Genomic DNA, 12,146 nt, shown 5'->3' with positions numbered 1-12,146 from the left:
ATACACAGCTGGTCCCGGGTGTGCTGATGGCTGGTTGAAATTTGTGTGTGTGTGTGATCCTGCGCATTTTGCATCGGAAATTTCAACAAATTACAGGAGTTGATTTTCAAATGTTAATGATTTGGCTCCTCCATGAAATGACAACTTAATTGATTTCACCTGCAGAGCAGTAATCTGGGATAATTAAATTCATTTAATAGAGCAGAATTCTATCGAGGATTGGAAATGGTGAACAATGTCCAGGGACTGGGTCTGTCGCCTAAATTGTAACAACTCTAGACATTTCGAACTTCCTGAAATTATTAAAAACTTGATACTTGGGCTCTCTTCTGGTCTCTGGTGAAGTTGCTCATTCAGTTGAGAATGTTGTTTGCTTTGAAGTGGTCCATACAGAACTTGGTTCCAGCTACCAATGTCCCTGCCAGCACAGCTGTCCTCACCCAGGGGCTCTCACAGAAGGGTTCCCTCACTGAGTTGGTCCTGTGTGAAGGGAGAAGAAACAGCAAAATTGTTTTGAGATGCAAGCGTACCCAGTTGTCAGTCCTCCTCGAATTTAAGGAAGCAGCTGATTTGGACAATGGTCCACTGCCACCTTAAATGTTCACTCCCTCTGCCATACTGCAGCTACGGTGTGTACTGCCTGTGAGCTGCACAGTGCTACTAAGCACCTTCTGACCCCTGTCCTCCAGCACATAAGAGAGACAAGGCATATTTAGACACTACTGACCGCAGCTTTGCCTCCAAGGCCGACATGAACCTGACGTGGGAATATGTTGCTGCTACTACATCATTGCTGGGTCTAAATCCTGGAACTCCCTTCCCAACAGCACTGGGAGCACCTTCAGAAGGACAGCAGTGAGTCAAGGGGATGGTGAGTTGTCACCAATCACATTGACAGATGAACAACGAATGCTCGCCTCTCCAGCAACCCCCACATCCTAAAGCCACGCATTGGAGAGCAGACCTGAACTCTACATTTGTCCTTCCGTTAACATGTACTTTATAACTAAAGCAGGCTGCCGTGAGCCTTGTCCCTTGAAACCATCACTGCCCCTGATATCCCCCAGCCACCTGGAGATGTTGGGAGCAGAGTATGTGGGGCACCATCAGCCAAGTCCAAGACTTTCCCCTTGGTTACTGGCTTTGTGCCTGAACTTTGGCTCCTACCACTGGAGACATTTCTTCAGGAAGGACTGACGGACCTTCCTTGCCTTGGCTCTGTAATTTAGCCGATGGTCTTGTACAAGGTCCAGAGAGAGATGCCCATCGGCGTGGGGGACCTCTACCCCAAGCTCCTGAAACTAGTCAGTTGAAATACAACAAAGCATCAAGACAGCAACCACAGGGCAAATGACAGAATTGCTGTGTCTTCTTACAAACCTAATGGCAATCTAGAATAATTTACCCCAAGGTCTCTGACACTAACTGCTGACATCAGTATCAACTTACAAAATACCTTCAACACAGTAAACATCTCAAGTCATTTCACATGAAGTCCTGACAGAGACCAGGATAGGAAGCTTGGTCAAAGAGGTGGATGCAATGGGTCAGTGGTTTGAAATCAAGGCATTACTTTGATACTGTAATGTAGAAATTCAGCAAGCACAGGGGTGATGCAGAAAAGAAATGGGAGCGAGCAGGAATAAGGGCAGCAGAGTTTGGGTTAATTAGGAGGACGTAGGAGGAGAGAGATTTAGGGAAGGAATTCCAGGGTTTTACGGTCTTGGCAGGTGAAGGCAAGACTGCTGAAGATGAAGCGATAAATTTCAGGGATACTGAAGGGGATGGTGTAGGGAGTCACTGGGAGGGCTATAGGACAGGCATGTGTATCGTGGAGGGTCGTGGCTGTCACGTGACAGCACTGCCCACTACCTGGTCGGAAGACACACCACTGCAAATCAAGGTTTAGCCCCGCCCCACCTGTCAGTGCACACCTGACCATTGGCCCCTTTAAGTACCTTTGTACTTGGCCTTGGGCCATTGGCCCCCTGTAAATTACCTGGGCTGGACCCCCAGCCCTCCAGCACTATAAAGGGTGCCACGTCTGCTCGGCTCCCTCTCTTTGCCATCATCGAGGGACCACCCTGCTTCACTCCAGGCCCAGTACCGTGAAACGGCGCTGGAGAAATTGTTGGTGAGGTGTGCATTGTTAAAGGGTTGGGAGTGTTTCAGTTAGTGTCCCTAGTAGCAGAGAGCTGTGCCTGCACTGAGTCAAGGGGTGGCGGGTATCGTATTGCTTTTCCTTGATATGTACCTAGTTCGTTGTGTGTGTGTTTTTTCTCCCCGGTGCGGTTTTCCCGCGCTTGCTATAAACTGACCGCGTGTGTGTGTGTGATTCCTGTTATCATTTTCCCATGCTTCCCCCTTGTAAATAAAGTTCCTTACTGCCAGACTGTGTTCAGAATCCTTGCTTTTGAGACCTATAACAGCATGTCACAGAGAGAGGGAGAGGTTATAGAATCATAGAGGGGTACAGCAGAGAAACAGCCCTTCACCCTGCCGAGTCTGCTGATCATCAGCTACTCTCTTACACTAATCCTACGTCAATCCTACTTTTATCTATTCTCCTCACATTCCCATCGACTCCTCCCAGATTCTATCAACATGCCAAGGGCAATTTACAGCGGCCGATTAACCTACCGACCCACACGTCTTTGGGACGTGAGGGGAAACGGGAGCACCCGGGGGAAACCCACGTGGTCACAGGGAGAGCGTGCAAACTCCACGCAGAACTGGGGCCTCTGCTGCCATGAGACAGTGGTTCTACGAGCTGCAGCAGACGGAGGGAGGAAGGGCGGATGAGGGAGGGCCGCTGTGGAGGGACTCGAAGCAACAGTTTTAAAATTAAGGCACCGCTTTGATAGAGTAACCAATGGGGTTCAGTGAGCGCAGGGGGTGGGGGTGGATGGGTAAAGGGGATTGGGGGGTGAGTGAAGGGAGAGGTTTGACTTGGGAGGCCAGGCAACAGAGAGCTGTAATAGATAATGAGAGCAAGGACAGGGCCTTCAGCAGCCAGGGTGGGGCAGGAGTGTTACCCAGAGAGAGGGGCTGAACTGTGCCTTGGAGCCAGAGATGATTCAGCCAGGGAGTGGGATGGACTCGGTGGACAAGGGCCAACAAACGTGCTTTTGGTCTTCCCAGACGGAGAAAGTTTCTACTCATCCCTTGCTGGAGAGGGGAGGCTACCAGACGTGGGAGGAGGTGCCCGTTGTCAGTTGGTGTTGCTGAGGGGCTGCATCAGAAAGCATGGGCACAAGAAGAGAGGCCCTGGGGAGTGATTCTCTGGTTGGGGGAGGAAGCAGATGAGTGCGGTCTGAATATCTGGGCCACGGCGGCGAAGCAAAGACGGGAGGTGGCACTCAGCTCTGCAGACCACTGAAAACGTCCCTGCTCCCTCTCCATATCCCACATCAGATGTGGTAAGTACCAGTTGAATACCCAGGCAGTGATGCAAGACTGACTGAGGAGGTTCATTACAGGGCGCGTGGAGTCAGGAGACAACTGCAGGTTTGGAGAGGAGGCGGAGGCTGGAGATGGGATGGAGTGCAGCTGTGCAAACGGTCCAAGGTAAAGAAATTATCCAACCGCGAGTCAGCTCAATGAAGTCCGTTTGGAGACACGAGACTGGAGACGCTGGAATCTGGAGCAACAGACAATCTGCTGCAGCAACTCAGCGGTCGAGTAGCATCTGTGGGGGGAGCGGAATGGTGCAGGGTTTCGACCCGAAACATCAACAATTCCTCTGCCCCAACCGATGCTGCTCCACCTGCCGAGTTCCTCCAGCAGATTGTTGCTCAGTGAAGTCTGTCTGGAGCCCAAAAGTGAAAGCAGAAAACGCTGGAAACGCCCAGCAGGTCAGGTAGCGTCTGTGGAGGGAGAAACAGTTAACGTCTCAGGTCAGGGATCTCTCGTCAAACCTGGGAAAGTGGGAAAGAGCAGGAGGAAGGAGGGGTTTGGGGAGAGGGAGGAAGATTGGCTCTGGGCTGCCCGTCAGCTTTCCTCGGTCCACTCACCAGGCCGTGATGTTCCTCGGCAGCTGGTCTTCCCGATGCCGGCAGTGACACTTCCTGGTGCAGGTTTTGTCCACCTGAAAGGCCGCCCAGCGTCCAGCTGGCCTCTGCGCTGCCTCCGCCTGGGCCGGTTCCTGCAGCTGGGCCGGGCAGGAGGGCGGCACCTTCCGCCCTTTAGCCTGCGCCTGTGGCCTGGCCTTGGCCGAGGCTGAGACTTGGGCAGGGGCCCTGGGAGGAAGCTGCTCCGGCTTCGGAGGCCTGCTGGCAGCCAGTTTGGGCTGGGCAGGAGCTGGGGCCGAGGGTTTGGAGTTAGCCCTGGGTTCAGGTTGGAGCTGGACCTTGGGAGAGGCCTGGGGCTGGGTTAGCTTCTGCTGCTGCTGCAAGGCCGCCTTGTCCTGGGCAGGGGGCTGAGACTGCTGCTGGATGTTGCAGGCGATCTGCAGCTGCAGTTGCAGCGGCACTGGGGCTGCGGGCCTGAGAAGCTGCTGGCACTGCAGCTGGGCCACAGTGCCAAGCTCGGCCTGCCCTTGGCTTTGGCCTTCAAGCATGGGCCAGACCGGCAGCTGTTCCAGCGCCGGGCCATCGACCCCGGGCCAGGGGTACAGAGAGGGTGTGGAGGCCCCGGGCTCGGGCCAGGCCTCGGCCAGGGGCTGCAGCTGCAGCCTGCAGGACGTGCTGTCCTGCAGCCTCAGCCAGGACTGCGACAACACGCCAAGCGGAGGCCCGGTTCCGGCCATGGGCGGGTGCTGCTGCGGGGGGCCAGCTGCTGGGCCCTGGGGCAGGAAGGAGATGCTGCGGTAGACCTCGGCCTCCTCCCGGGGCAGCAGCTGGCTCTGGAACCGAAAGATGGGCTGGACCCAGGGGGCAAAGTCGCCCTCGGCCTTAGCCGCCCCTGGCTGCGGGGGCCGGAGGTGGGCCTCCAACTGGAAGGAGAGCTGTGGGGCCGGGGGAGGCTCTGGCTCAGGCTGTGCATCGGGGCCGGGGAGGGCCAGGGTCTCGGCCATCACTGGCCCGGTGCTCGGGGCCTCCTGCGTGGCCTCGGCCTCGGCCTTGGCCGGCCTGCACTGGTCCGGCCCCTCCTGGCCTGGGATCGGCCTCTGCACCTTGCTGCCCCTCTGCCGCTGGGCCTGGCTCTTCAGGCTGGCAATCAGCTGCTCGTAGAAGGGCAGCTTCTTCTTGGAGGCCGCAGAGGCAGAATCCTGGACCTGCGGCACATCTCTGGGTTCCTTGGGGCTGCCCAGCTCAGGCCTGGGCACCTGGGCCCCTCCAGACGGGAGCACTGTGTGTTCCCGGGGGCTCGCCGGTGGGGTCCCCTGCTTCAGGGCCTCGGCGTAGGAGATGCTGGCCGGGGTCCCCTTTCTGGCCCCGGGGGCGGGCTTGGCACCAACCGAAAGTGGGTCGACCCGGGGAGGCATCGTGCCCGGTGGGCCCGGGGCCGGGTCCACGTGGGCCCCCCGCTTGGTGAGGAATGAGTGGGTCTTGAGTCGGCCAGGGCAGGGAGTGGGATCCGGCGCTGGGCCCAGGGCCCGCTTCACACAGGCTGGGGTGTCCACTCTGACCTTGGCCGCTACCAGGCGGTCGGGCCGGGACTGGGCCTCAGACCCCGTGGCCGGGGAGCTGGGCTTCCCGACCTCCCCCTCCTGCCTGGCTGGCAGCTGCCCCTCCTGCTGCCCCCTGTGGCCCTGAGCCCCCCTGTCCACCACAGGGCCAGGAGTGGGCTGGATGGTGCTCAGCTTGATCAGCTTGCAGGGTGACTCCTTCCCATTGGTGGATCCCTGGCTGCTCTGGGCTGTGGTGGGCCCCGTCTCGCCCTGGGGAGCCCATGACAGCTGGGCCCTCTTGCCCCCTTTGTTCTGGCTGGTGGGGGGGAGGGGGGGGAGGAGTTGGAGGAGAGGCCCTGTGGGCTCCCCCTGCCCCCTATGGGCTGACCCGGTGCCAGCCTTGTGGCACCGGGTGTCGGAGGGGTCCTGCTTCATGCTCTCCGGGACCCTGCTGCCTGCTCCCGGCCTCGGGGACCCCGGCTGGCAGTCCGGGCCCGCTTCCCTCCCCTGCTGGAGGAAGCCCGGAGGCGGCACTGCCCTCAGCGGGTCCACCCCGGGTTTAGAGCTGGACGCCCTGCCCTGCCCTGCCCGGCCCAGGGGCTGCAGCCTCTCGCCCACCGGCTTGTCCACCACTGGCTCCTGAAAGGCCACTTGGCCGGACGCCCACTTCCGGGCTTTGGCAATCTTCCTCTTCTTGCCCTGGCTCGGCTTCACCTTGGCATCTGCAGCGGTCCCAAGGGCTGGCGCCGGGTCATCGCTGAAGCCCCTCTGGGGGTTGGCGTCCCCCTCCCTGGCCTGGGAGTCCACCCCAGGCTCGAGGCCGCAGGCCAGCGCCGGCGGTGCTCTCGGCTGCTCGTCCTTGCCGGGGTTCGACCTCCAGCCTGCTTTCTCATCCTCCCTGTCCTTCCTCAGCACCTCGACAGCCTCCCGCTCCCGCTGCACCGCACCCTCCGAATGTGTGTTGCCCATTCTCAGTGCCTGGCGTGCCCCACCCGGTCATCTGGAAACAAGAACATTTCACTGGGTCGGTCGTTACGTTCAAGAGGCTGCAGGAAGGTTTCACACCGACGTTACCAGGACCGGAGGGCCTGAGTTATAAGGAGAGGCTGGACAGGCTGGGGCTGGTTTCCCTGGAATGGAGGAGGCTGAGGGGTGAGAGTTTTATAAAATCATGAGGGGCGTTGGGGAGTCTAAAACTAGAGGTGAGAGGGGAAAGGTTTAAAGGGGACCTGAGGAGCAAGTGTTTCACCCGAAGGTGGTGGATGTATGGAATGAGCTGCCAGGGGATGTGGTAGAGGCAGGTACAATTGGATGGGTACATGGATAGGAAAGGTTTGATGGACATGGGCCAAATGCTGGCGAATGGTACTGGCTCAGGTGGGCACCTTGTCAGCATGGATGAGTTGGGCTGAAGGGCCTGCTTCCCTGCTGTATGACTCTATGACTCTATTTCGATCCGTTCTTCTCAGTCCCAGGGACAACCAGCAGCATTTTGCCAGACAGTGACGTACAGAGTCACCTAGTGGTACAGCACAGAACAGGCCTTTTGGCCCACCGGGCCCCTGCTGACCTTTTTGCCCATTTACACTACACTAATCCCATTTGCCTGCATTGTGACCATGCCCCGCCTACCGTGTGGGCGACACGGTAGTGTAGCGGTTAGCGTAACGCTTTTGCAGCACTAGAGACCAGGGTTCAATTCCGCTGCTGTCTGTAAGGAGTTTGTACGTTCTCCCCGTGTCTGCGTGGGTTTCCTCCGGGTGCTCCGGTTTCGTCCCACATTCCAAAGACCTACGGGTTAGGAGCTGTGGGCATGCTATGTTGGTGCCAGAAGCGTGGTGACACTTGCGGGCTGCCCCCAGCACGTTCTCAGTAGCGCAACAGGACACATGTCACTGTGTGTTGCGATGTACATGTGACTAATAAATAAATATCTATCCTATCTTCCATGCCTTGCCTACTCAACTGCTGAAATGTCTCTGAAGCGTAGTGGTTGTATCTGATTACACCACCTCCTCAGGCAGTGAGTTACTGTACCAACCACTCTCTGGGTAAAAAACTTGGCCCACAAATCCCCCTTAAAGCTCCTTCCTCTCACATTAAACCCATGCCCTGCTGTTTTTGACACCCCTACCATGGGTGGAAAAAGATCTTATCTATCTACCATATCCATTGCCTTTCGTGTACTGCCATCAGGTGTGGCACTTGCTGAAATGTAGCTATTGTTACAATGAAGGAGCAACACTCTCAAAATGCTGGAGGAACTCAGCAGATCAGGCAGCATCTATGGAGGGAGACAAACAGTTGACATTTCTGCCAGTCCTGATGAAGGGTCTCGGCCCGAAAGGTCAACCGCTTATTTCCCTCCCTAGATGCTGCCTGACCCGCTGAGTTCCTCCAGCATTTTGTGTGCGTTGCTCCAGATTTCCAGCATCTGCAGAATCTCTTGTGTCTCCTGGTTACATTGCAGGAAACAGGTTAGTCAACCCGTGCATGGCAAGATTCCACGGAGCAGTGTGACCTCTCAGTGGTGCTGCAGAGAAGCCCACATTGTTCGGGACACTGGGAGGAACTCCTGCACCTCTCTGAGCTGACGGCCTGAGAACTTGTACAACGGAGAGCGGATGTGTCCCGTGATAACTTACTAGTCGGCACTCCTGCACAGAAGCCCCAAATCCAGTGGCACCACCATTGGCAGTGCCCTCAGCTGCCTGGGACATGAGCTCTGGAAATCCTTCCTAACCCTGTCCTCTTTCCTTCTTTCAGACCCTCCGTAAAACCCACATCTTTGACCAATCCTTCGAGCAGATCCGATTACCTGCCTGTGCTCTGTGGACAGAGGCGGGACGTTTCTCCACGGTAGGGGCAGAGGAGGTTGTTACTCGGGAGCTATTGTTCCTTTGTTCACATCTGTGATGCCACAGCTGAAGCTGCGATGTCACAGTGGGGCACTGCTGCACAGGCTGATTCCAGAGTCTGGCTGCTGAGGGACACCCGTCACAACCTGAGCAAGGTTTAGCATCCAGTAACAATTCAGTAACAGGAGCCCCTCATCTGCCCCTCCTGTGGCCTTCCCTTTCCCTGGAACCCCCACCCCCCCCTGCCTTTTTCTTTCTGCCCCTCTCCCAGAGACCCCTCTGTCCCGAGGAAGCTCCCTGTCCAGACACACTGATCTGGGACCCCTCCCCTCACCTTCCCACTCAAGGATCTTTGCATATACAGAGCAGCTTTCACACCTCGAGGTTGTTCCAAATCATTCCACGGCCACAGAATTCCTCTTAAAATGTGGATGCTGTTGGAATGTAGGAAGCCCACCACAAGCTCCCCTCAATCGTAGAACTACAACGTTCAGATCTTCTGCTTCAGTGGAGTTGGCTGAAGATGAAATATTAGTCAAGAAACCAGAGAGGAACCACCTGCTCTTCCATGGGCTGAGATGAGGAGAGACTTCTCTAAGCAGGGGCCCTGCAGGAGATAGGGCACTAATTATATGCAGGACTGAGATCAATAATTTTTTTTTGGTCTAAGGCAATCGGAGACTGTGGGCTGCAGTGGGGAAAGTGGACAGGATTAGCCACAATCTCACTGTATGTCAGAGCAGGCATGAGGGGCTGTCTGCTTTACTTCTAATGTTCTAATCATCGATGGGATCTTCAATCCCACACCCAAGATCCAGATTAATCAAGAATCGCTCTAGATGTCAGAGATATCATAACTTGTGTATTTCCAGTAACAATCCATAAACATCGTCCCTATGTCAAATTATCAGATCAATCAAGCCAGATATTTGATTACCTATAATCATTCATAGTTATCAATTAGACCTTACAATGACTCACAAGTATTGAATTCCATTCCATCCCAGATATCTGATCTTCATCTGCAGTTAATCCCAGATACTTGATCATTATTAGACATCATTCCCAGACATCTGAAATACAAACAGAGAATGCTGGAAAAATGCATCAGGTTCCGGTGTAAGTGAGAAGAGAATCACAGTTAAAGGCCAATATCCTTTCATCAGGACCAGAAAAAGTTAGAGATGTAAGATGTCTTAAACAGAAAAACAGGGAGGGGAGAAAAATAAGAGTTAGAATTGGAATTGCCTTATTATTGTCACATGTACCGAGATACGATGAAAAACTTTTGTTTACATGCCATCCAGACAGATCATTCCTTACATAAGTATATTGAGGTAGTAAAAAGAACAAAATGAAGAATATAGTGTTACAGTTACAGAGAAAGTGCAGAGTGCGGGCAGATAAAGTGCAAAGACCACGATGAGGTAGATTGAGAGATCAAGAGTTAGCCTTTAGCATGTAAGTTCAAGGGTCCTTGAGCCTGTGGTATGTGTTCCCAAGCTTTTCTGCCTGATGGGAGGGGGGAGAAGAGAGAATGACCCGGATGGGAGGGGTCCTTCATATGCTGGCTGCTTTCCCGAGACAGCGGGAAGTGTAGACAGAGTCCATGGAGGGGAGGCTGGTTTGTGTGATGAACTGGGCTGTGTCCACAACTCAGCAACTTCTTGCGGTTTTGGGCGGTGCAGTTGCCGTACCAAGCCGTGATGCATCCTCATAGGGTGCTTTCTATGGTCCAGCTATAAAAGTTGGTGAGGGTCAAAGGGGACATACTGAATTTTCTTAGCCTTCTGAGGAAGTAGAGGTGCTAGTGAGCTTTCTTGGCCATAGCGCCCATGTGGCTGGACCAGGACAAATTGCTGGTGATATTTACACCTAGGAATGCTCTGTGATAGATCGCAGGGTGGCAGCAAAATGTTGATGAATGGGGCAACTGTGGCAGGGAAAATGGAACGGTAACAGCACAAGGAATCGAAGGATGGGTCCAGACAGAGGTAGCAGTAAACAATAAGAAAGTGGCGGAAACATTGAGGAAAAAGGGAGCAGAGGTGGGGAGTTGCGATGTGGCAGCATCATGAAGAAGTTATTTTCACCTCTGGATTTAGTGGTGGTGTAAATGGAGAATCATCCTCTGCAGCTGTTGAATTTGATGTTGATTCCTGAAGGCAGTATGTGACTAGTCAGAAGATAAGGTGCTCTTCCTTGGGCTTCATTGGATCAAAAGAGGAGGCCAAGGACACAGAGGGGAGAGTGGAGGTGGGAAGAAGTTGTGACTGCAGTCTCAGGTTCCCACGTGTACTGAAATGGAGGCACTCCACAGAGCAATCGCTCCACCTGGTGACTGAGGAAAGAGCCAGGGCACGGTGGAAGGAACATCTCTGCAGAAGTTTGAAAGGAGGTGAGGGAAAGATGTGTGGAACCAGGTTTGAGGTAAGGAAGTTGTGGAGGATACCCCACTGGGTGCGGAGGCCAGTGTTGTGAGCAATCCACATGGCTGTCACGTGACAGTAACGGCCCTGACCCCCGCTGACCGGAGGACGGCATTGCTCCTCTGATCGGAAGTGATACTACTGTCAATCAAGGTGAGGCTCCACCCACCCCTCAGGTGTGGGAGGACCTTTTGCCTCTGAACTTGCCTGACCATTGGCTGTGGCAGGAACCTTTGTCTTTGACCCCCCACACACACACCATTAGCTCATTTAAATCACAACAGCGAGGCTCCACCCAGCCTCCTAGCACCAGAAAAAGGGCTGCATCCCCTAGCTCTCTCTCTTTTGATGACCCCTGGAGTAGTGAGACAACGCTGCAGAGATCATTGGTAGGAGTGCATCACCACATGGTCAGGGAGCATTTCACTCAGACTCAGGGAGCGTTAAGGGTCAATGCTAGTGTGGGACGGGCATTGAAGTGTTATATCCTGAAGCTGTACATTGTGTGTATTAGTGTGTGTGTGTGAATGTATCCTAAACTAGTTGCGATCCCCTCTCGTGTTCGCGGTATCCTGCGTGTGAGTGAGCGTGTGTCTGTTCCCATCCATTCTGTCCCGCGTTTGCCTTTGTGATTAAACAAGTTTTGGTCTACAAAGCTCGTGTTCAGAGTCCTCGATCCTTAAGACAGAAAAAAGAACGATTTCACACAACAGCCGGAGAGGTGAGAGACTTTCACTGCATGTGGTTGTGGGAGGGAAGGGAAAGGGGATGGCAGTGGAGCGGTTCCAGACAAGGGCTTGTGTCTATAGTGGCGGAGGGGAGTCTGTGGCTGAAGGAACAGGGAGACACATTGCAAGCTCTGGAATGGAAATTGGAATCATTAGACCTGATGGGACAAAGACAGTGGAACGAGAGAAAGGAACGACATCCTTATAGTGAAGAGTGAAAGTCACTTTGGGAGTATTACCAGGTCTTGCTCAATAGACAGATGGTAATCATGCCCAGATATTGGACTATGGTCTGTAATCACTCCTAGAGTCTGAGAGTCTCAGAGAGATACAGCAAGGAAACAGGCCATTCGGCCCAACATGTCCGTGCCGACCAAGTTGTCTAACTGATCTGGTCCCATTTGCCTGCATTTGGCCCACATCCCTTTCCTATCCATGAACCTGTCTAAATGTCTTTTAAACATTGTAACTGTACCCGCCTCTACCACTTCTTCTGGCAGCTCGTTCCATCTACCCACTACCCTCTGTGTGACTGAGGATTTAAATCTTTAAATCTTTTCCCTCTCACCTTAAACTTTTG

The 12,146-nt window shown here is 54.3% G+C and overlaps 1 protein-coding gene across 1 annotated transcript; it reads right to left on the bottom strand.

Annotated features, from left to right (window-relative positions):
- Window positions 1-4,009: 4,009 nt before the first annotated feature.
- LOC127586266 (proline-rich protein 36-like) lies at window positions 4,010-9,450 on the bottom strand. Its single transcript, XM_052044072.1, has 2 exons — window positions 9,391-9,450; window positions 4,010-6,551 (listed from the first exon to the last, which is right to left on the bottom strand). Exon 2 carries the CDS (start codon window positions 6,518-6,520, stop codon window positions 4,010-4,012), a length of 2,511 nt encoding a protein of 836 aa, XP_051900032.1. The 5' UTR covers window positions 6,521-6,551; window positions 9,391-9,450.
- Between the last annotated feature and the right edge of the window lie 2,696 nt (window positions 9,451-12,146).

The sequence above is a fragment of the Pristis pectinata genome, chromosome 35 (genome assembly GCF_009764475.1).
Source record: "Pristis pectinata isolate sPriPec2 chromosome 35, sPriPec2.1.pri, whole genome shotgun sequence".
NCBI classification, from domain to species: Eukaryota; Metazoa; Chordata; class Chondrichthyes; order Rhinopristiformes; family Pristidae; genus Pristis; species Pristis pectinata.
The sequence above is the reverse complement of the archived record's forward strand: the minus strand, read 5'-3'. Positions and strand labels throughout refer to the sequence as shown.

Excerpts from the sequence above, each read along its gene's own strand:
- LOC127586266 (XM_052044072.1), bottom strand. The coding sequence starts at position 6,520 with ATGGGCAACACACATTCGGAGGGTGCGGTGCAGCGGGAGCGGGAGGCT.